Source organism: Equus caballus, chromosome 4 (assembly GCF_041296265.1).
Source record: "Equus caballus isolate H_3958 breed thoroughbred chromosome 4, TB-T2T, whole genome shotgun sequence".
Classification (NCBI taxonomy): Eukaryota; Metazoa; Chordata; class Mammalia; order Perissodactyla; family Equidae; genus Equus; species Equus caballus.
This window is the reverse complement of record NC_091687.1, coordinates 37076212-37100019: the sequence shown is the minus strand read 5'-3', so window position 1 is coordinate 37100019 and position 23808 is coordinate 37076212. Positions and strand designations below refer to the sequence as shown.

Here is a 23808-nt window from a genome sequence, read left to right as displayed (position 1 = left end):
TCCCTAGGACATGAGTGTTAGTTATTTCTGTGTAAACTTAAAAAAAAAAGTCTACAATTTGAGTCTTGTTTTAACATTCTCTTTCATTTCAAAGACATTGTTTATTGATAACACAGGGAAGGGATTTTGCTATTTAGTAGCATGTGACGAACTGAGTAAACTCTTTTTTCAGAAGAAATGGAAACTAGAGTTCATCACTGAAGAGGTATCCTGATAATGTAAATATTGTGATAAGCTAAAAACTGGAATCACCCAGAAGAATAACTAGGACTCATCATGTCCTTCTCAGTCCATCCTCGAAAGACTAGCAAAAGACCTTTTCCATTGGAATCTCTTCTAATGCCACAAGTTCCACGTAGCAACTACTTACATTTTCAGGAAGAGAAGCAAAGACTACAGCTAAAAAAATTCCTTCTCCATAGGATGTTTCTAGTGGCCAAGATAACAGCAAACACAGAAAGAAAAGATATTGCTGAATACTATGATCAAGTGTTTCAGTCAATTTTGAAGCGTCACCTAGGAGAAGCAGTGACAGGATTATTACTCCTATATCCTACCTCCATTTTGCATATCCTTGAGTCCTGCAATGGTACTCTTTACCGAATTCTCCTAGATTATATTAACAGAGGAAAGAATGAAACAGAATTTTTTATCCAAGGAATGAAAATTATAGTCGTGTCTCATAACATCCCAGCAAGGCTCTTCATGCAATGGCATGTTTCAGTAATAAAAGTGCCAGTCATGTATCTTGATGATGTGACACAGTCACAGTCCCTAGAAGAGGTCATAACAGAATTTCTCATTCAAACTCATAAACTGGCACTCCATCTTTTTAAGACCGTCAAAGTGGGCACTAAAGGACCAGGCGATAACTTGCACCAGGTTGCACCGGAATTACTCCTCCCAGAACAAATAATAAAGTATTTGTGCAAATCTGAGGAATTCATGGACCCAGAAACTTTCATAAACATGTATAATAAACCCATACATATCACTTTGGATTCTGAGGTGGTATGGCCCGCTCCCTCCCGTTTCTAGGATTAAGAGTGATGATGTGGTCGATGTGGTCAAATCTCTTAAGAAATGTTTGCTACTTAAATAAAAGGAAAATATTTCTAAAGTTACTATTCTCTTTAAAAAGGAAAGAAACAGAACACCACAATATGTACAAAGGTAATATATTAATCTTGACAGAGTATGTTGAGCTAAACTTGAAAATTTATCTGTTCTGATATTAAGTTCAATGCATTATTTTAATGGATGGAGGAATTTAATAAGTTCATAATAAGTTCTCAAATGCTAACATCGCTTTGATGGAATGACTTAATTTTTTAAAGAAAAGTATGGATGAAAAACGACAAACACTTGCTTCATATTCCCATTCATTCTCTCAACAGTCAATGAGCAGCTATCCTCACACAGCACTGTATTCAGAGAATACAGCATTTAGGGGAAAAGTATTCTTGAGTTCCTTGCAACCTAAGGGTGGAGGCAAGTATGTGTAAAAGTAAATATGATAACATAATACAATATAATAAAACGTGATCATTCTTCCTGTAGCAATGTGGAGGAAAGACTTTAAAAGCACAAGTGCTGGAGTAATCTCTATATGGTTCCTGAATTCAGAAAATAAAACCTCAACTTTGAAAATAGTTCCAAAGCTCACATATTCTAGACAATATAATCAAGAAATTGAGTTCATTATAAAGCTAAAGAACACAATACCTTTTTGAAATGAGCAGAAAATACATTGTCAGAAAGCATTGTACTCTTTCATGTCAAACATTTATTGAGTACCCTTCATGTGACAGACATTTGCCCGGTGCTAAGGATTTGTCAGGGTACATAGAAGACATGATTCCTGCTCACTTATAAAACATTTCGAAATGATTATAAACAAATTGGTTATTTTTTCAACTGACTTCCTATAAAGCAATTAATTCTATGCAATTTCTCTATAGCCTATTTCAAGTTGATCTCTCCCTTTCTGTACTCAGGATTAATGCTTTTTTTATTTAAAACTTTCTAATTGTTTAAACAATTAAATGACATTAATATTTTGAATACTTCAGTGATATTTATTCAAAATTTACTTCAATATCTTATGAAACAGACTTTGGATTTAGTAGAGGAAATACTGTTATATCATTTTAGTTTCATTATTGTTTATTCGATTTTCAGTCTCTTTGGGGAAACAAGTAATCCCAGTATGCACCTCAAATTTGTGATATGCAGATAATTTGTCATCATTTGTTGCACATCTGAATCAAATTTGAGGAAAGCCCATTCCTATTTTTAAATTTTGTAATATAGATTTAAACACAGAATGGCATTTTCTCCCTTTAGTTGAACTTGAAGTTCTGCTTTTTTAAATTTAGCAACAGAAAGAGTATAAAACTTAGATAAAATGAGAAGTAATACTTCTGGTTAAGAAAGAGCACATAATTTACAAACATTTTAGCAATTTAGTACATATTAAACACCTAGTATTAGTAAGCAATGTGCTCTTTACTCTGAACTATAAGAAAAACACAGGCACCCATGGTTATTAAATGTTTAGTGACAAAATGAGTGATGGTAAGAGTAAATGCTTCCCAGCCGCCCCCTCCCCCCAACACACACACACCAAGAGAAAACACTTGATGAAGAAGTAAGTCTTGGTCTAGGCTTTGAATGGATGTGAGAAGACGTTTGGGAGGGCAGACAACTATATTTAAAAGAACAGAGAACAAGCAGAACAAGAAAGAGAAAATAAACAATAGATGTTCATTGGACCCTTCAGCAGGGTAAATTTTGTTTGGGAACAATATTTCCTAAAGTTAGCTAGTGAATAGAAGTACAGTTTATAAATAACATTATATATTTACATATATAAAAGAATGGTACATTATATTTTCCCCAAATGGCCACTGCATTATATCCCATCCCAGCCCAGACACTCTTCTTTCAATGTGACCTTTACATTGCTCCCATGGCTTGGTGGCTTTTAAATCCTTTCCCTTTGAAATCAGTCAGACTTTGTGACTGCCTCCACCAACAGAGTACACCAGAAGTGATCCCAAGTGACCTCCAGGGCTAGGTCCTAAAAATGCCACACACTTTGCCTCGATCTCTTGAACGTTAGTTCTCGAAATCTAAGCAATATGCTGTGAGCAACCCAAGCACTTTTCCAGATGACACCCCAGTGGAGGTCCCAGCCAACAGCCAGTTATCACCACTAGACACATGAATGAGTGAACCTTCAGCTGATTGCAGACTCCAGCCTTCCGGTCAACCCTGGATTTCAAGCCAGCCCAGCTGACACTGTGTGGAGCAGTGAAGCAAAGAGGAGCTATTCCCACTGAGCCCTGCCCAAAGTGCAGATCTGTGTGCAATATAAATGATTATTGTTGGTTTAAGCCACTAAATTTTGGGTGGATGATTATGCAGCAGTCTGAAAAAATAACAGATATGTAACAGGAATAATTATATATGTATATATATATATATATATTTCATATCATTTATTTATTTATTCAGCTATGCACTAATATTTACTAAATATCTACTAGTAAATATTTACTAGGGGGCCAAGCCCTGTGCTTGTCACTGGGTATACAAGCAGCAGGAAGGTTTGTATTCTCCACACTGCCTAGCGTAAATCTTTTATTGGTTTATAATACTTTCTGGTGTGAGAAATATTGACAGAAAATTAATTCATTAAGCCAAAGAAAAACATTGAAAACCTGAGTCATTTTTAGAGGAAATTAGAGAAAATATCCAAATGAAAATATTAGTGAATTACTAGTATACTGTTATTTCACATTAAAGGATTCACGAAGTGTCAACTGTGAAAATAAGTGGAAAATAAGCACAAAGTGACTACAAATAAATTCAACTACTTATGTAGTTATTTATTTTAGTTAAAACACTAATATGAATTTAGTCAATGAAAGTCCTCCTTCTTAGAGGTCACGTTAGGAGAGTTTTTACTTATTCCAGTGACAACATCATTGCTGAAAACATTTTGTGACTCTTTTACGGCAGATGAATTAAGGAGGTTTATAAATCAAAGGGAGTTTAAATATTTCAGTTACATCTACTCTTTTGCTCCACAAATAATATACACTTCAACTTGATTGGTGACCTTAATATTCAATCTTCATTCAGAGAAATGTTTGCTGATTTAAATACTGCACTCACTCTCAAAGGAAGCTCTGCTGTCACCAAATACATTAAAAAGATGTGAACTGCCTCTAAGGAAAAACACATGTTTTCAGCAACAGTTGCATGATTGAGCTTCCTATATAGCTCACTAATATTATGTCTTTAAAGGTGATAACACTCATTTAGCTGTGTATATTTGGGTATTTTTGATAAAATGCACAAATATTGTATTCATACCTTACAAATGTAATTTAATTTGATCAAGTCCAAAAATGTGACTCACCAAACCTCAGAAAGCCTCATAAGGTAATTCTCAACCAATGAGAGTATAGTTTCCTTTCAATAAAACTTTACATAAAACCAGAGTACAGAAGTTAACCCAAACAGAAAATGAATATTTTAACGCTGAACATATAACATTTAATGTTCATATAACTTATATACTCATATATATTCAATAAACACGTAACATTTAAATGTGTGGCCAGCGCCGTTCTAATCCTTTTATTTCGATACAGGTACCTTTACAATAGATTGACATGCTGATGCTCTTATGCTTATTTCAGAGTAACCAAGGACTTTCAGGGAAGTTATAGTTTTCATGGAGGATAACTGAAATAATGTTATTTTGAAGGAAAAACCCTTCCAGGATGAATTTAAAAATTCTACTGTCTTCATTTTAATTAAAGAGGCATCTATATTACTTCATGGAGAGTAATTGCTTTAGATTTTTACATTCAGTAACTTTGTCAACTTCAGCAACATAAAACTACATTTCGATTCAGCCAAACCTATCTCTAGCAGTAAAATTCCCCCAACTTCCACGAGAAAGTAAAAATGAGACAGCCTATCACCAACTTCATATAGCAAAGTACTTTTAGATTATTTCAAATTGTAGAAAATAACTTAATGTAGAATTAGAGTTCTCCCCCTTGTGGTCAATTACGTAAACTTCCAGATTGCCTGCTGATAGGATTTATATAATAAATATAGTGCATAGATTTTAAGAGAATATAAAGAGAACCTCCAAAGGTACCTTTCAAATATCTGCTTTACTACCCTTGTTTTGCAGATAATGATTATGAGACCCAAAGACATTAAGTGTTTTGTGAATAGGAAAAGCAAGAGTTGATAACAGTAGTCCCCTATTTCCATTTCAGCACTTTACATAACTAATTGTGGTCAGAGTTAGGGGTCTGGATTTAATTTTAAGTGTTAATACCCCTCCTGTGCTCCAGTTCTTACACAGTGCCTTCTTGAGACTTCCCACTGGATTTCCACAAGCATCTCCACCTCCAGGGGCTTTAGGTAGAATGTGTCATTCTCTGCCACCACTATTCCTTCAATCTGCTCTCCCACTTGTACTCCCTGTTTCTATAAAATGGACCATTCCCCACACAGTTGCCAAGTCAGAAATTTTGACGTTGTCCTAATTTCCTCCCTTCCTTTTTGTTACTGACAACCAATCAATCCAAGCCCAGTCCATCTTACTCATGGTAAGTATTTCTAGTGTCCAGCCTTGTTTCAGTGCCCTCATTATGGAGCTCCCTCACTCCAATCCTCTCTGCCTCCTCTCTCTCTTTGTGGTCTATATAATATTATTCTATCAAAATTACAGGCAGTAAGCATAAGTTTTAAGAGAACCACTTCCAGTATCAAATTGCTGTGTTGAAACCTAGCTCTGCAACTTTGTAGATCTGTAATTTGTTTCTTTACCTTTCTGTACCTGTTTCTTCATCTACAAAATGAGTGTGATAACATTATCTACATTATAGGATTGGTTATGAGTGTTTAATGAAATAATGGTGTAAAGATCCTGGCATACAGTAAGCACTCAATAAATGTTATTCTTCTGATGGAAATTCTTCAGTGGCTTCCACCTCACCTCCAGGACAAAGCAGTAAAATTCTATCATGATCTGCAAAGCCTTGATTCTCTGATCCCAGCCTCATCTTGTGTCCACTATTTTATCTCTCTTCACACTTTGTTCTCTAAAGGTTTCCCACTATTTCCAAGCTCTTCACCTTTAATTTCCTTCCGTACTTCTCTTAGCGAAATTCTGTTTATCAATCAAATTTTATTTCCTCTGCGAAGCCTGGCAAACTCAAGAAATCCTTTTCTGTCCTCATTGTACATGGTACTCAACCACATTCTAGCAATTCTCCTGTCATATTGCTGTTGTTTATTTTCACATTCATTTTCCCACCAGCAACTTGTAAGCAATTACCGCAGGATTTTTTGGTATTTGTATCTTTAGTGCCTCATTTAGAGAAATTCATTTAAAATATCTGTAAGAATTTCTTCTTTACATTAATTTTACTTTTATCAAAATGGTTGTGGAATTTCAATATATTAAAATGTTCCTATATGATTGATTGGGTTTTGGCCATTGTCTACAAAGCTCTTTAAAATAGCAAGTTAAAATATAACGGTTGCACCACATCTGAAATCTTCAGTTTTACCCACATAATAATTTCTTCCACTCTAATTTGGAAGGATACCAACAATATTTTCTGGAAGAGATTCAGTATGTATTGCTACTCAATGAGACAAGGATAGAAGTTTATTCTCAATTCATTGGATTAAAAATACTCTTTCCTGTTGGAGCATCTGAGCAAGCTGTTAGTAAGGTACACATCATTTATTCAATATTTAAAGATGTTTTCTATGTGTTCTGCAAGTCCTTGTTTCACTAGCCACTCTTAGCTGTTCTTTGAGATGTACGCTTGATAAGACTAATATTTATCTATTAGCTATATTTGCTTGGTTATTATTAAAGTGTAAATTAGATTCCATTTTAATTATATAGTTCACATTTCTGATCTGTTTTTAAAATACTAAGCCATTTTTAAAGACACTATTTAAAAAACAGTGCATTAAATGCAAAGCCTTGGTTTATGGAGGAAGAAATAAATGTCTGAGTATTGAACATATTTACATTTCACCAAAATACACTCTAGCGTAATGACCTCCTCAGGGATATCTCTCACTCAAGTCTCACCTTTCTCCTCTGTCTCTTCCCAGTTTATACAATACTTTGCTTTTTGCAGCTAAAAATAATATAACATTCTACAAGAAGGTTTGTTTTATCATAGATTAAAACTACATACCTTGTAATATTTTAATTCTTTGATTCTTCACTTTCTATCCTATACAGTGGCAATTCTTGAGTACGTACTCTATTCCAGCCAAAAATCAAAATGAAAAAATGAAAAGATCATTGAAGTGAGATGACTGAGCTTTGTTATGTACTCTATTACTAACTCATTACGTGCCCTTGAACATGTAATTTATTCTTTTTGGGGTCTATGTTCATCTACATCATAGACTCTATGAACATTATAAAGAAATCCATGAAACCCCTGAACTGTTATTCAAAAATGTGTCTGAAAGGAAAGACTGTTATTTTAACAACCAGGCAGGAAGAGGACAGGATTAAGGTGTTTTAATTAAAATTTTGAAGCCAAATGTCTAAATGAATGACTAATGAACCTTATCAGATAACATCTGGGGGCAATACAAACATTTTCCTTTAAAAAATTCATCCTGATTGCATCCATTTTAGTGTAAAGATGGATGAGAAACTAAAAAGCCAGAAATCTATATATTAGATTATGATATCTAAATAGCAAGTTTGGTAGCACTGTGGCTTCAGAAAAAACAATCAAGAGTGAGGCATTTTTCTTTAAGGCTGATGGGAAGCCATTGAAGATTTTAAGCAGGGCACAATCAGATTGGTTTGGCTGCTGAGTAGAGAATGGGCTGGCAGGGGACATGTTGGTGCAGATAGCCTCCTTAGTAAGTGGTTACAAATTTTCTGGCAGGAGATGATAATAGCTTGAACTAGATTAAAGACTGTGGAAATGGATCTATGGGGATCAATTTGAGAGGTAATTAGGAGGTAAGTAAACATAGGTTATAAGGGAGAGAAAGGTGTAAAATATATTAGGTTCCTAGTTTTTCCAACATGATGGTACCATTCCTGAGGTAGGAAATATACAAGGAGTATGGAGTTTGTAGGGGAAGATTATGTTTTTAACTACTGCCATATTATAGCTACAGCATCAAATTGGAATAATTTTTGTTTGATATTTCCATTATCAATATCTTTGGATGAGGTATAGAGCACATGCATTATATTAAATCTCATACTTTGTTGAAATGGCTAAGTACTAACATGTATTTTCTGATATAAGTAAGTAACTTTTAGGAAAGAAAAGTGAAAACAGTTTGATAAGTTAAAATAAATTAAGCTAAAGGAGAAATTCTCCCAAAGATCATCTGAGTCTGATATTCACCATCAAAGCTCCCCTCAATCTTATATCTGCATTCTGTGGAACCATAATTAAAATCAGCACAGCTTATTGAGCTTAATGCATTCCCCTAATCAATTCAAAGTCATTCAAACCCTTAATTCAATAATTATTTATTGATTTCCTTCTATCTGTACAGTCATGTGTTGGGGCCACGTGAGACAAAAACACAAAAAAGCCTCCATAGGGCCCCCCAAATTCATTAGTATATCATTTATTCCACTTGTAATAAAAATTTAGGTGAAAAGATATCCTTTGGCATTATATTGAAAAGGCTTTCTCCCTGTTTCTCTCAATTGGTCATGGGACAACATGACACACATTGAATTTTGTTCTCTCTCTGCATTTAGTAATGAACTGAAAAACTATTTCAGGCACTTTGTCAAGCAAGGAAACTCAGGGGTGCAATGCAATCATGAGCAAATAAGCATAATTTCTACTTGAGAAGGTATGTAGTCTCTGTCTCCCTCTACCCCAGACACATAAAAGAAAATTAAACAATTATAATAATTGCTATGATCATGGATATACAAGTTGCAATGATTTCCTAACTTTATCTAGTTTAGAGGATTAAGGGATGCCTTTGATGGAAGAAACACACAAGGATTTCTGAAAGTTAAATAGAAGTGAGCCAAAAAATAGGCAATGAGTAGGAGGAGAGTGTTCCTGCCAGAGGAGATATATATACTCTAGTAGAGGGATATTCTAAAATCTGAAGGCAAGAAGAGCCATACTGTGCTGAAAGAACTAAAAGAATTTCAATAAGGAAGGACCTGAAGTACAAAGGGAAACCATAAGAGCTAAGACTGGATGGTTAAGCATGGGACCAGATTATGCAGACACTTAAAGCTACATAAACACCATGACTTCATCTCAAGTGAAATGGGACACAGTCCTGTTTTAATCAGAGAAATGCCATGACTAGATATGCATTATAGAAGGACCATTTTGAATTGGGAGAAGAAATTGGGAGAGAACTAGGAACTAGACTAGATAGATATACTAGTTAGGAGGCTATTACAGTAATCAGGGGAAAAGATCATAGGAAATCTCTACAAAGATAATGACAACAAGAATAGAAGAGATGGCAAAAATCAAGAGATATGTTGGACATCCTGGTATTTGATTGAAAGTCCAGAGTGTGAAGAAGAGAAAGGAGTCAAGGACAAAATACCTGGCAGGTGGGAGTACCGTTCCTTGAGACAGACAATCCTGGAAGAGCAGCAGGATGGGGATGTTCAGGGAGTGAGATGAAGTTTTGTTTTTTGAACATGCTGAATTTGAAGTGTCTGAGAAACAACGTTAAACTATCCATTAGAGAGCTGGATATATTGCCCTGATGCTCAGGAGATGGGTCTGGTATAGAGAGGGAGATTTGGAGATCACCATAGATGATGACTGAGGGTTCAGGAGTAGTGCTATCACCTAAAGCAAGCATATATTGTGAACAAAGAAGAGAGCCTACTTCAAAACCCTGAGGAATGCAAAGGGAAGAAGAACAGGGACCTACAGAGAAGTCTAAGGAGACATTATTTAATTTAAATTGCTGAGGAACAGAGAAAGAAAAGCAGATGAGGGTAGTGTCATGGAAGTCAAAAGATTTCCTAAAAAAGAGAGTACTCAACAGCATGAACTGCTGTCTCAAAGTCAAGTAAGGAAAGGACTAAAAAGTAGATTTAATGTCAAGGAGGCGACTTGGAAAGAGTGACTTACATAGTCTAGTGGAGGCAGAAACCGGATGCACTAGGTTGAGGAATGAGGGTTGGGTGAGGAAATGGAACAAGTATAAACAATATTTCTAAAAGTTTGGCCGTTGAGCTAGTTGCTATGAATATGCAGAGTCAATTTTGGAATGTAAAGGTCCCTTTTAAGATTCTAAAATTTTTACTAAAAGGAAGACCACCAATTTATTCTGGTTCAGGAAGGAATCTGTCCTTTTATGTGAGATTACACATCCAATCATGGCCCAAGGGGAAAAAAGTTCTACCCAGTTTCAAATGGCAAAGATGTGGTCTTGTACCTTGAAGGTCCTCAAATGACTGTACAGTTCTAGAAAAGAAAGGTTGCTCAATGAACATTTGTTAGATAAATAATTGCACTTATCCCTAGAAGAAACCTAGCTGTGCAGAAAGTGACTTCAGAATATGTGTGAGCTCTGAAGTTACAGTTCAAACTTGGGGTTATTCCATTGTTATTTCCATGGTCAAATTTTATAGTTGATTGCAGATTATGCCATGTGCGTTATCTACTTTATGGACCAACCACACTGCATTTGTAAATTTTTCTCTGAATTCTGGCCCTTTTCCAGATTGCTTCCTTCTTTGCCCAGCCAGGACATGATAGGAAATTGCAAATTACAATCAAATCTGAATTTTCCAAACTAATGATTTTAAAGAGCCACAATGCATAATCCAAAATGATGGTGAATTCATGAACCATTTATTTCTGTAATGTATACTCATTAAACTTGACTATAAGTACATCTTATGTAGCACTCATACCAAAATGATAAAGCATTTCAACTGAGGTGACTTAAGAGGACTTGCAAGGTTTTCCAATTTCTCCACTTCTGCTTTCTACTACATCCTATTGCTTATATCACCTTTCCTCTTTAGATGACTCATTAAAATAAACTCACATATCATGTTTTTTTAGGATAGAGAAGATAAGTTTCATCTACTTCTGGTAGCATTTCCTTATTATTGCCACCATTCTCTATAGCCATGTCTCTCTGTCTCTGTCTTTTTGAAAAATTTCATTCACAAAAGTAAAGAGAATTGTTTAAGGAACCCACGTATCCATTACCCTCCTCAACAATGATCAGCATCTCTTTTTAAAATGTAATCTTTGTTAAGAGACATGATTGGTATCTTTCTAAGATATTATAGATTAAGAAAGCACACGAATGCTAGCACTAAAAGGAGCTTTAGATGTTGTCTATTGCAGCCTAGTCCTTCAATGAGGAAAATGAAGCAAGTAGATTAACAAAGGCCGGTGCTGATTGAGAGCAGGGCAAGAGCTGGACATTTCCCACATCTTTCTTATTCCCTCTGGTGAAATCAAAATGACACTTCTATTGCCTTACTCTTGGTACAGAATATTTCCCAAAAATCCACATATTATGAAATGTTACTTTCCACAGTCTTACAAAGCACAAACAACATGCAAAAACTTGAAGTGTTTTAAAGTTTAGCATATTAGCCATAAGATTATTGGGTTGAATTTTTAGGGGTGAACAGCTGAATGATAGGTTGTGAAAGATAAATAAAGTTCTTACCTTGGATGTTTTTTAGCCAGGACATCATCCATGAATGTACTCAATATTTATCTTTTTTAATGGGATGATCTCAGCAGTTCTTGTATTCCTTTTGCCACATACAAGGAGAGGTAATCACCAGTTTGACATTTTCACTTTTGACCTTCTTGCACAAGTAGCAAGTGTTTTTGTAAACTGTAAGATGTTTAGGGCTTTCATATAATATTAAGCTGAAATGAGTGTGGTGTTTTCCTCAGGAGTCCTCCTGTCCATAAAAACTGCTTTGTGGGATAATTCTTAGGAGGGCCACTCACCCATGTCTGTTGCTAAAGATGTTTACTCAGGGTATTGTACCATGTCAGAGGAGCTGGAAAGCACAGCTCACAGGTAGGCACAGTCTACTAACAGAACTGCTATTTCTTCTCTCCAGCACTAGCTGGTTTTCTTGCTAATATTAATCAAATGATAGCTGTATAAGCACAATTAGTTTACAACATAATAAGAATATGATTTCCCCTTTGTATTATAGAAAAGACACCAAAACACCTTTTGATGAAGACGACTCCCAGTTGATTAATAGGAAAAAATGCTTGCATAAATAGAATTATATGTGCATATTTGGAACATAATTATAGATAGAGATATTGGTATGTATGTACATATATATACGTACATGTGAATATATATACAACTCTGGTAACCCAAAGTAGAGGAACCAATTAAGATTCATAAAACTCCTCCCAAACAAGTAGGAGAACCAGGGATTTAACTATCAAAGTTTAACAGTGCAGTACAAGAAAGGCTATGTATAAATAATACAGATCACTTCCCCACCAATTATCTCCTCCCACCTCTGCTCTGACTCCCTTCTGAGAAGCTGTCCATGCAGCTTCCTCAAAATACCTATGCCCATAGTTCTGTGTGTGGGCCACAGACTGTGTGACCCTGTCACCCTCACCCCCGTCCCCTCTCTCTTCCCCCTCCTGACCTATTCTATGCACATACACACACAGAGAACACAGGCTGGACTAGTCATTGTCTACTAGGGGCAGAGAAAGCTCATTCATAAGGCAGCAAATGATGAAGCTGAAGTAAGCAACAGAGATGTGATATCTAGCAATACCAGAGATACAAAGAGTCACCTCAGCTCCTGATTCCATTTCCCAGCCCTGACCAAGGCCTGGTAGCATTTTCTTCCCCTGAATCCTTCCAATAACAATTCTTCTCTTTTACTTGTCAGTCGAAGTGGATTTTTGTTGGCTTTTTTCCTCTTGAAGCAAACAATTCCTTAGCAGCCTGACAAACATTTTTCAAAGCAACTTAAGACATAGTGCAAAGAGCTCTAGGTTTCACATTAGAAGATTTGTGTTCAAATCTCATATTTTCTGCTGGCTAACTGTGACCTTGAGAAAGTTATTTAACCTCTCTGGGCCTCAGTTTTGTCACCTGTAAATTGAATGAGCACCTAAATATTAAATGAGATACATCATATATGAGGATAACCAGCAACGCAATAAATGCTTCTTGAAGTCATCAGAGTTTAGGTACACTCTGCAAGGTTGCAGTTTCCATAATGCAGTTATGACAATAAGCTTCATGACAAGGACATAAGATGGTTTGAATTCTGACTAGCAGCCCAGGGAGACCTCAGGGACATCAGGTCAATTAGTCAAGTTGCTGATAGATAATGCTTTTGCAGCGAGGATCCTCTAGTCCAGAGATAGTCTGGAAAATCCCCCAGCAGGGTAAAGCACAGAGTATCCTTCAGCAGGCTTTGGCTGCTGCTCTTAATATACTCTGGAAGAACATGAGCTACCCCCGATTGGCTTAAATGCCAATTCAGGCAACTGGACTCTGATCAGTTAATTGACTTTTATTAATATGTGTTATGAATACCCTACTTACATTCTTCAGTAATAACAGGAACATGAGAAAATCATCCCACATTGTAATTAAATGGCTTAATATACTTATGAAGGGATTTATTATTATTATTTCAAAGAACTCAAATTCTATTAAGATGAAAATGGACTTATGTCAGTCTTACGGGTTTTTGCTTCCATTATATGTTTCTAACAAGAAATTGGTTGCTTAATTATATATGTACCTGAAGGAATAAGGTAATAACACTACTTCACTTTTCACCTGAAGTACATAAATCGATTTTTAATAATCACAGCCATGAGCAGAATCAGTATATGACAAAAATAAGAAAAAGTACATAATGATAAGGGAAGCAAAATATATTTTTTTATTTCTTCCTGTAAAGAGATAATTTGGAGTTTTCACCTTGAAAAATTGTAACGTTATTTGCAAGTTATGTGAGATAAAATTTTTGAAGTGTTGGCTTCACTTTTGAATTGTTTTGTATTCTTAGTGTCTTTGGGTTCTTGGAAAGTGCCTTTATTGTCTGTATAATTTCCAGTAACAAGTGTTTTTACCATTAGTTTCTTACTAAAGTCTGAACATTAGTTTATTATACCTACACATTGACTGCTGTGTATATGAATATTTTGCCAAAAATTTTATCTTTTCACTTTGCCATATGTGTAGAAACCCAAATTTTACATTTACTTTTACTTAATGTTTTCATTTTGACTCACTCTAATTGACTAGGACTGATGAATGTATAAAAAAGAATGACCAAGTGGACAGAGTTTTTATCAAGTGCCTACTAAGCTACAGACTGGAGCACCCAGGTACTGTCATTTACCTGTATGAAGAAAACACAGATCCTACTGCCAGGAGACTCAAAGAAAGAGAAACAGATATGTGAACCAAGAATTAAAATGCCATTATGTTGTAATAAAGGAATGTGAAAATTGTCATGGTGGCACAGAGAGAAAGTAATTAATTCTCAGTGATTTTACACCTGACCTTTGGAATCTGAAGGTCCTGGAGCCAAGCCCAAGCTCTCTGCACTGAGTAGTTGTGAAATGTGGAGCCCCATCTCATCTGCAAAATGGAAGATAATAGCACCTACATCTTAAGATTGTTTTGAGAATTAAATAAGACAATGTACAAAAGGCTTGTTTTGGCATAGTATGTGACATAGAGTGAGTGCTTCCTGCCTGTTACTTTGACTGTGACCTGGGCATTAGGAGGTGCTTAGAACATCAGGGAAGCTTCATGGAGGATACCCACAGGAGTTACCAGTGAAAAAAGGAGGGGACAGAGAGTGAGCAAGTCATAAAACCTTCCTCAGCCTCTGGCCTCTGAGTTACAAATCAAGGGAGTGTTGGTGAGTAGACATTGGTTCAATAATTTCACAATGCTAATGTGTACATATGACAAACTCGTGGGCTGCTTGTTTAAAATGCACATCGCAGGCCTCACCCCCAGCATTCTGATTCTGTTAAGTCTGGTGTAGGAGCCTCAAAACTGCAGTTTGGCCCCATTTAGACAATAAGTGATGAAGATGAACTCTAAAGGCCATTCTACCTTGATTTTATTACAAGGAACTAAGTTGCCATATTTGACATGTAATTTACAAGTCTTATTTTCCATCTTTATATTCTAGAATCAGGTGAAAGTGATACATATACACACAAAAAAGCACTTACTACTGATTTCATTTAAATCAGCCAACATGGTGACCTTTCTCGAATATTCACAAATTATTAACTCCAATTTTTGAAAAACGAATCATAATCAGAAAAATCAGAAATGTCCCCTTCCAGGACATTTATCATACAGGTGTATTTGTTTAATGTGTGTTTTACATTCCAGACTGTAAATTCCACTAGAGCAGACAACATAGGTACCTCATTTACCTCAGTAGCTCCACCAGCTAGCACAACGCCAGACACAGTTAATCAAAAAGTATTTTAGTTTCAGGAAAATGGAAAATGCTTGCATTCCTTAGCAGGAGGTAGGAGAGGTTCAGGGCAGAAGTAGATTGGAGAAATATTTAGGAATTAAAATTAGCAGATTTACCAGTTTGATGAGGGATCAAGAAAAACACTCTGAAGCTTCAACCTTAGCTTCTTGCATGAAGATGATGTTCCTAACCAAAGAAGAACACACTTGGTGAAAGATTAGTTCAGTTTTGGAGATTATGTGTTTGAGATGTCTTTGTGAGATAATAACCAGTGACTAACCACAGACGTATGTGAATCTAAAATTCTGCGGTGTAGTAAGCAGAATAATGGCCTCCATAGATGCTCATGATGGAATTCTCAGATGTTGTGAATACCATCTTACACGTCAAAAGGGACTTTGCAGATGGGATTAAAACCAAGGACCTTCAGATGAGGAGGGGATCCCGGATTATCCAGGTGGTTCAATCTTATCACTTGCATCCTTTAAAACAAAGAGTTTTTCCCAGGTGCAGAGAATCAGAGATGGTAGCAGGAGCAGTGAAAGTGGTTTCAGCAGCAGCAGCAGGGCCATCAGAGTAAGTAGGGTTCAAGTAATACCACTTTCTCCTTTGCTGCTCCAGCCCGAGGGGCTGTAGTGGCTTCCTGCAGTTACATGTTACTAATCTCTGGGTAATAGCACCTTCCTCTTCTCTCCCTCAGGCTTTTCAACACATTTGTAAACAATTCCACGAGTTGTACTCCCTCTGTTTGAAAAGCTGAGAATGGTTTCTGTTATCCTGACTAAACACTGATACCAATGCTTTTTGCAACATGAAGTGCAAATGATATACATTGATGGAATACTTTCTGCATGTACTAAGAGCAGAATGTATGCATTAAAAGCTTGTATCTACAAGTGGAACTTAATATTTGCTCATAATGTGATCATATGCATAACATATACAACCCTTAGTCACATAATATTTCCTCCTTTCAAATATTTTACTGTTAAAGTAGGTTTTCATTGGGGAGAGAAAGTGATGGAGAGAAAAACATCCGATTGGTTCATTAGAATTTCCAAAGGCAATGAAAGATATTTAAACACAGTAATGAGGTTGGATGCTTATCAGCAAAACCAGTCGTTTTAGATTAAATATCTATCCCTAATAGAAAAGGAGAAAAATTCCTTCCACATGGCAGCAAGCTCATAAAAACAACTCATCTACTTAACTCAATATGCTTTGACAAAAGGAATAGGAAAAATAGAAAAGCCACTTCAAATGTGTCATCGTCTTGAGTTAAAGCTGCATCCAGAAAGTAGGGCATACTGAGCATTTTCATTATGAAAGTTGTGAAAACACAGGGCTGCTATTTTCAATGGTTGTGTTAAACAGAAAGATAATTGTCCTCCATGCCTGTGCTTCTCTTCCCAAGAAAACACAAGTACAGTAAAGAGCAATCTTATAGGGCCACCCAAAAGAGCAACAGTTTCAACAATTTGATATAAAAGGGCTAATTTCCCAGTTATTGCTGAGGACATTTTAAGGGGTCAAGGAAATCTGCTCATGACAGAACAAGCCAATTACTGTAGGAGTAACCATCAGCTGCCTTTCATTGGCACTTAACATTCATTAGCTCCTTCATTTCTTACAGTGGCCCTATCAGGCAAGTCACGTCACCAGTGAACAAGCTGAGGCTCAGAGTGCGGAAGCAGTCACACAGCTAGTTAAAGCTGGAGTGGGAGGTCAAACCAGTTCAGTCCAACTCTAAAATCAATACGCTTAACCTCTTCTCTATACTTAAAACATGAAGGGAAAATATACATGCTCCCACCTTAAAATTGTAGGAGCAGGAGAATAAATGCATAAAACAAGGTAAAATATGTACATAAACAATACAAAAAACCCTACACACATCAAAGTTTTTATTATAAACTTTTAAATAAATATCAAAACATGCAACATTTGTCACCAAGCAACACTGGAAGGAATTCGTCTTTTAGTGGCCACACATGCATTTCAGAGATCCAGAGAGGTGTCTCATCTAAAGAAGTAATTGATTATTACCTTGGATCTTCAGTGTTGTTATATTACTGCTGTCTAATACCTTCTGATCCAACTTCCTTCACAAAGGCAAAATGAGTTTCTATAATTGATTCAAAACATCCCAGACACCCTCCATTTTCCTGTTTTCTGGATAGAAATGTTATATATCCTCAAAGCAAGAAAGCCCTCATTTGGCCAGACCACCCCAGATTATCCAAAAACAGCAAAGAGGAATATTTTGGGTGAAACTTAAATCCTGATTTCATTCTTGTGCATAGATCTATAAAGTTAATTCTCAGTTCTTCTCTCCTTATAAGGGCCTATTCATAATGAACTTATTGTACAAGTAACTAAGATTAAGGATGATTCAACTCTGGTACTCTTATTTTCTTGTTTATAAATCATTTCTGATTTTTATTTGTAATGACAACGACAACACAAAAAAGCCATGGTTAGTGTCTCATTTGGCACAACCCATAGGAAGTAATCAGAAGATCTCATGTCAGGACCACAGAGTGTTTAGTTTGTAGTGAGATTAAAAGCCATATTTCTACCTGAGACAATTTCCTTGTTGTATGGCCTACAGGATCCCACCTGGCTGGCCATTACCTGCCAATCCTGCCTCATCTTACATCCCCTCATCCCCTCAGCCCACACCCACATCCCAGGCCTGGGAGTCTTTCCTTGGGTCCTGTCTTAGGGCTCCGTGCCAGGATAACTCCTGCTCATTCCTCTTGTCTCAAATTAGCCATCTTTTACTCTGGGAAGTCTTCCCCATTTCTAGGAATAATTAGGTTAACCCTATTATATCCCTTTTTAACATCGGTTACTTTTTTCTTCACAAGAATTTGTACATTTATAAATAGGATATTATCAAATTTAAAAAAAAACTGTCTATCACCTATCTTCAATCCCTGTCTGTAGTCCACTGGGACAGATACCATGTCAATGTATTTACCTCAGTATCATCAGCTCTTGGTACAGTGCCCAGGATGTAGTAAGGACCCCAAAATGGTTTGTGAAAACTTAGGATCTGAACTTCACCAGCTTTGAGGCAGAGCCATAGTTTCCCTGAGAATTTTCCACCAAGAACCTGGAGTAATAGGTGTATGTATCTTCCAAGCAGAGTAACACAGAGCTCTTCCAGCCAAGGTCCTTTAAATCCTCATCTTTCTGGGCCGGCCCGGTGGCGCAGCAGTTAAGTTCACACATTCCGCTTCTTGGCAGCCTGGGGTTCACCGGTTCGGATCCCCAATGCAGACATGGCATCGCTTGGCACACCATGCTGTGGTAGGCGTCCCACATATAAAGTGGAGGAAGATGGGCATGGATGTTAGCTCAGGGTCAGTCTTCCTCAGTGAAAAGAGGAGGATTGGCAGCAGTTAGCTCAGGGCTAATCTTCCTCAAACTCATCTTTCACTTAGGAGCTTCCTCTTTGTGGTCTCTACTCTCTAGGGAGCCCTAAAGTCCTTCCAAAGCAGACCCTTAAATTAAAACTCACTTTCATGCTCCCATACTATGCTTTCCTTATCTTCTTCAAAGGTTTGCTTCCTTTTCTTTTAGGGACCTAACACCCGAGGTATTAGGTTAAAAGAAGAATGTCTTCCAGATCTTTTATTCACATTGAAGAATAAATAACTAACAGGATGAAGAGATATTTCTATGTATATTTGCATTTAGCAGCATCTAAATTGAAATGTCTGGCATGGGCCACTAGGAATGGAGGATTCCCTGAGGAATACAAACAGAACCTTCTCTATGTGTAGTAGCCAACCATGCCTCCCCCACATACAGATCTCCAAGAAAAAGGGGGCACTCACGCCCTCATGCCACAAGAAGCCCAGTCTAGTGCTCTAATATTCTCTCTCCTAGGCGCCACACCTACTATATCCCTTCAGTCCTCAGCTGATCCTGTTTTTGGTGCTGGCCCCTTAGGCTGCATCCCACACCAGACCAGCAGGATTACAGGAACCCTACCTTCAACTGCTGTCATTCCCTTGGTCTCACGCAGGTGACTACAGTTTTTAAAAAATTTTCTAAGAAATCCAAAAGAAAACAAAATCAAAAGGACAAAATGAAAAGCCTACAAAAGTTTAGAATTGTCTAGGTCTAAATTAATTTTAAACTCTGACCTAAGTGCTCAGTGCCATGGGCCAATTGAACCACATTAACATGGATAGTTATCTCAGTTCATCCATTTCAGATGCTTTCCTCACTGTTTTTTTTTCTTGTGTTACACAAAGGAGTTTTGTCGCTTAGCAAAGCTTAGTTCATGAGAAGTATGTCTTCTCTTCCCACAGTGTGATTTACCTTTCAGTTTTGCTATAGCAAGTGCCTGGCACATAGTAGACCCTTAGCAATACTTAAATACATGACTGAATGAATGACTTTGACTCCCCAACCGAAATGTTTTCCTGTTTTCAATTCTAGAAATCTTGGGTTTCTCCAAAACCAGCCTTCCCTATCCCGGTCTCTGCCCTACACTGACTAATGCCCATGGACCCTATTTAAAGTCAGCCTCCCCACCTCCTTGGGCACTCAGCTCAGGGGAAAACTTCTTGAGCCTCCTTGAGCTTATCCATTAAGGTGTTCTTGAACTCCCAAAGTCACTTTAATGTTTTTTATAAAACTTGAAAACAAAGAGTGAAATATATAATCAATGTCTAGTGATGGAATTAATTGGCAATGTGTCAAATGGCTAATTGAGTTACTCCGGTAAAATAGAAGCAGTTTAACTATGTTTTGGAAAGAGCAGGTACTTACGTTTCATGGTCCATCTAAAAGGTATTCAAACCATAAAGCTCCAGGGCTTATGCCCAGATGTAGCTTCCCTGCTCATCCTCCCTGCCCAGATACAAGGAGGGGCCTTTCACCACCCAAGAACTTCCTCACACCTTTAGCCAAAGCAGTTCTGCTGCTTCTATTTTGCTTGGCTCCTAGGATTTCCTTTGAACAAAGCATATATATCATAGCTTAAAAACTAAAACAACGACAAGCTGAAAACCACTGGTCAAACAGGGTGGTAAAAAATTTGAGGTTGCAGACTCTTTCCACACTTCACCAAACACAGCACTCACCAAGATCAGAAATTGAATCTTAGGGCTAGCTTTATACTCATGACAAGGAAGAATCTAAAATCTTTTTGTACCTGAATTTTTGTCACTCAAGCAGATCATATATTGTGTTCTAGTTACTGTCTATTGGGTCTAATTTTAATATCTTCAGATTCAGTAATGTTTATATACTACGTAAATCCACCCAAGACCACTCCCTATGAATATGTCTATGCCAATTATAATTTCTCACCTGTTCTATTCCCTGTGATTTAAAAAAAAATTCACAGTAAAGTTACCTACTACTGGAAGGAGTACATAGAAAGACTTATTATTCTTCACTACTCTTCCTTTATAATGCAGTCTCACAAATCTTTCTTCTATAATAGTAAGAAAGCAACTCCTCAGTGATTGTCACCAAAGATTCTTCCAGCAACATCATATAGAACTCTTCAGCTCATACTACGTGGCATATGAATATTGGAAGATGAGCATTAAATTTGATTGAAAATACATTATTAGTTCTTTAAATACATTTAAATTCATTTAAATTAGGATTGATTAATATAAGCGGTGTTTGGGTTTTATCTATAATCTTGGTGATAATCCTGTTTCCATAGTAACAGAAACATATTTTATCCCTTTGCATGCATGTGAAATTATAACAACTTTTGTAATAAAGTTTACATATCATTTGCACATAAATTTCACTTCTTATGAGAAGTCCAAGCTAGGGGTTTCTTTCCTTTAATAATTTATTTTTATCTTGCCACTAAATCCATAATTCACATTTCCTCTCAAATAATGAAAACTCAACAGGCATTCCTAACCACTTGCAAGATTTCTAAATCTACATTATGGTCAAATCTTCGAATTTCAACCTGTAATATTAAGGAAAAGATAATGAAATACTTCGGAGATGTCACTTGGATACAATCCATGTGTTTTATTAGCACAAATCCATTCATTCTTACCTAATCAGTATTCTTTTGTTCATTTGTTTCAAACAGTTAGCAAGCTAGCTGCGGTCAAAGTGAAGTAGAAAAGGGAAGTAGCTGAAACACTACCTAGTTACCTATCGCCCCCAAAAAGGAGGGCCTTTGCTGTCAATTGAGCTGCAAGTGTATGTATTTTTTAGTAAAACTCATTTTAACAACATTTTTTTAAAAAGGTAGTTTATAATCTGCCGTTCAGACAATTGGTTGCCTTTGGGGTGGGTGGTGCTTGGTAAGGGGCACACCTGGGGCTTCCGGGGAGTTGTAGTGTTCTAGATCTACATGTGGGGCATTAAAAAGCTGTACACTTATGATTTTTGAAAATTTATATATTACATTATTCTTCAATACAAAAGTTAAGAAATAACATTCCGTTTAAATACCACTATGTCTAGCATAGAAAACTTAGAGAATTTCATGAAAGTATAATTATTACTTCCATTGATCCCATCACTTTTTATTTAAAACTAATGCTTTTTTCCATTTAGGCATCTGCAAATGTCTAAACAAATTAAGAAAGATAGCCTTAAGATGTGCCTTTCAAATGATCTGGTCTTTGTGGTCTTAAGTTTATCTTCTGTATAGATGATGTATACAATGTAAAAGGGAAATATCTGGAAAAAGTAGGCACATTTGAAAGTGTGGATGGTATTTTTCTAAATATATGATAATGTTTTACTAAATTTACCAACTTTCAAGCATACAAAAACCACCAGTATGTTTCAAAACTTATATCACATTAAAAGTATAATAAAGCATTTTGAGTTGCAGAAAGTTCAATTAATATATAAGAAAATAATGCAAGTGACATACGTGGAAGAAAATTAGTGAGTTCTCAACAAATTTTTCAGTCCTCTACATGATTTAACAACAAAAATCATTAGCTGTCTATGAATAGTTGAAAGGATGTCATGTTGAAGAGGGGGCAGATCTACCCTCTTGCTTCTAAAGGGCGAACTGAGGCCCAGTGAGTAAAGGAAGAAGGAGGCAGTGACATTTGGGTAAAAGCAGAAGGAGATTCAGCATTAATTACATTCGTCTCAAAAGAGGGTCAGTCGCTTTGGTGGGCAGAGAGGCCCCTCACCATTGGAAATGTTCACCGTGTTAAGAGTGGTTAAATTAGTTTCCTATGGCTGCTCTAACCAATTACCACAGCTTAAAGGAACACAAATTTATTGTCTTAGAGTCCATAAAGTCAGAAGTCTTATGGGCTAAAATCGAGGTGTTAGCACAGCTATGATTTTTCTGGAGGCTCTGTAGGAGAATCCATTTACTTTCCTTGTCCAGATTCAAGAGGTCACGGGCACTCCTTGGCTTGTGGCCACTTCCTCTATATTCAAAGCCAGCAGCATAGCATCTTCAAAGCTCTCTCTCTGACTCTGACACTTCTGCCTTGCTTTTATAAGGACCCTTGTGATTACACCGAGCCCACATGCATAATCTCCTCAACATCCTTAATTTAGTCACATCTACAAAGTCCTTTTGCCATGTAAAATAACAGATTAAAAGGTTTTGAAGATTATAATGTGGACATCTTTGGAGAGTCATTATTCTGCCTATCACAGTGATATATTCAAAACTATATAGCAGGAGGCTAAACTAGATTGCTAAGGGCCTTTCCAAAATTTATATTTTATAAACAAGGCAAAAAACCCAAATACCTGTTAACAACTGTAACAAAAGTTTATTCGTATTAAGAAATTGACCATAAAATAAACCTGATTCTCTCCACTCCAGAGAGTACTACTATCTCCCTGCATGTCCACCCTAGACGGCTAGATATTTTAGCTAAAATTCATTGTTTAGAAGAAGTCCAAGCTTCTTTTGTGGACAGCGACCACACCCTGATTGATTCAAGAAAGGCATGTGCTAAAAACGCCTTGTTGGAAAGTGTGTGACTGATAAGTTCAGGCAATTGGAGAGTGGTGGCATTTATGCAACAACCACCCTGTGGCTACTCCAGGATGATGCTTTCTCAAGGACTATAGTGACCACTGATCAGAGAATGATTGTCTCTCTTTCAAAAGAAAGAAAAAAAAACAAAAGTGAGAGAGAGAAAGAAGGAAGAAAGAGAAAGAAAAAGAAAGAAAGGAAAAGTGTAAGCACCACTGTTTTCTTCCTTACTACACATTCCTAAACAAGAAGGGAATGATCAAGTTCCTAACTTATAATTCATTTCTCAGAAGCTATTAAATATGTG

The 23808-nt window shown here is 36.6% G+C and overlaps 2 protein-coding genes across 22 annotated transcripts in view; one reads left to right on the top strand and one right to left on the bottom strand.

Moving 5' to 3' along the window:
* ZNF804B (zinc finger protein 804B) overlaps nucleotides 1-23808 on the bottom strand; it is a 501979-nt gene that overhangs the window by 464110 nt on the left and 14061 nt on the right. The window lies entirely within an intron of this gene.
* TEX47 (testis expressed 47) overlaps nucleotides 1-23808 on the top strand; it is a 29906-nt gene that overhangs the window by 740 nt on the left and 5358 nt on the right. For 2 of the 21 annotated variants that reach the window (XR_011438159.1, XR_011438162.1), the window contains exons 2-5: nucleotides 173-1173; nucleotides 6643-6776; nucleotides 11973-12102; nucleotides 14332-14741. Coding sequence is in view for 6 of the 21 variants with exons in the window: in XM_023639141.2 (XP_023494909.1) it covers nucleotides 277-1038 (762 nt within the window). In the remaining 15 variants the exon portion in view is untranslated. Of the gene's footprint in view, nucleotides 1-172; nucleotides 1174-6642; nucleotides 6777-8833; nucleotides 8908-11972; nucleotides 12103-12244; nucleotides 12363-14331; nucleotides 14957-23808 lie in introns of those variants that run through there. The other 19 variants (XR_011438168.1, XR_011438163.1, XM_023639142.2 and 16 more) reach the window with 16 other exon arrangements.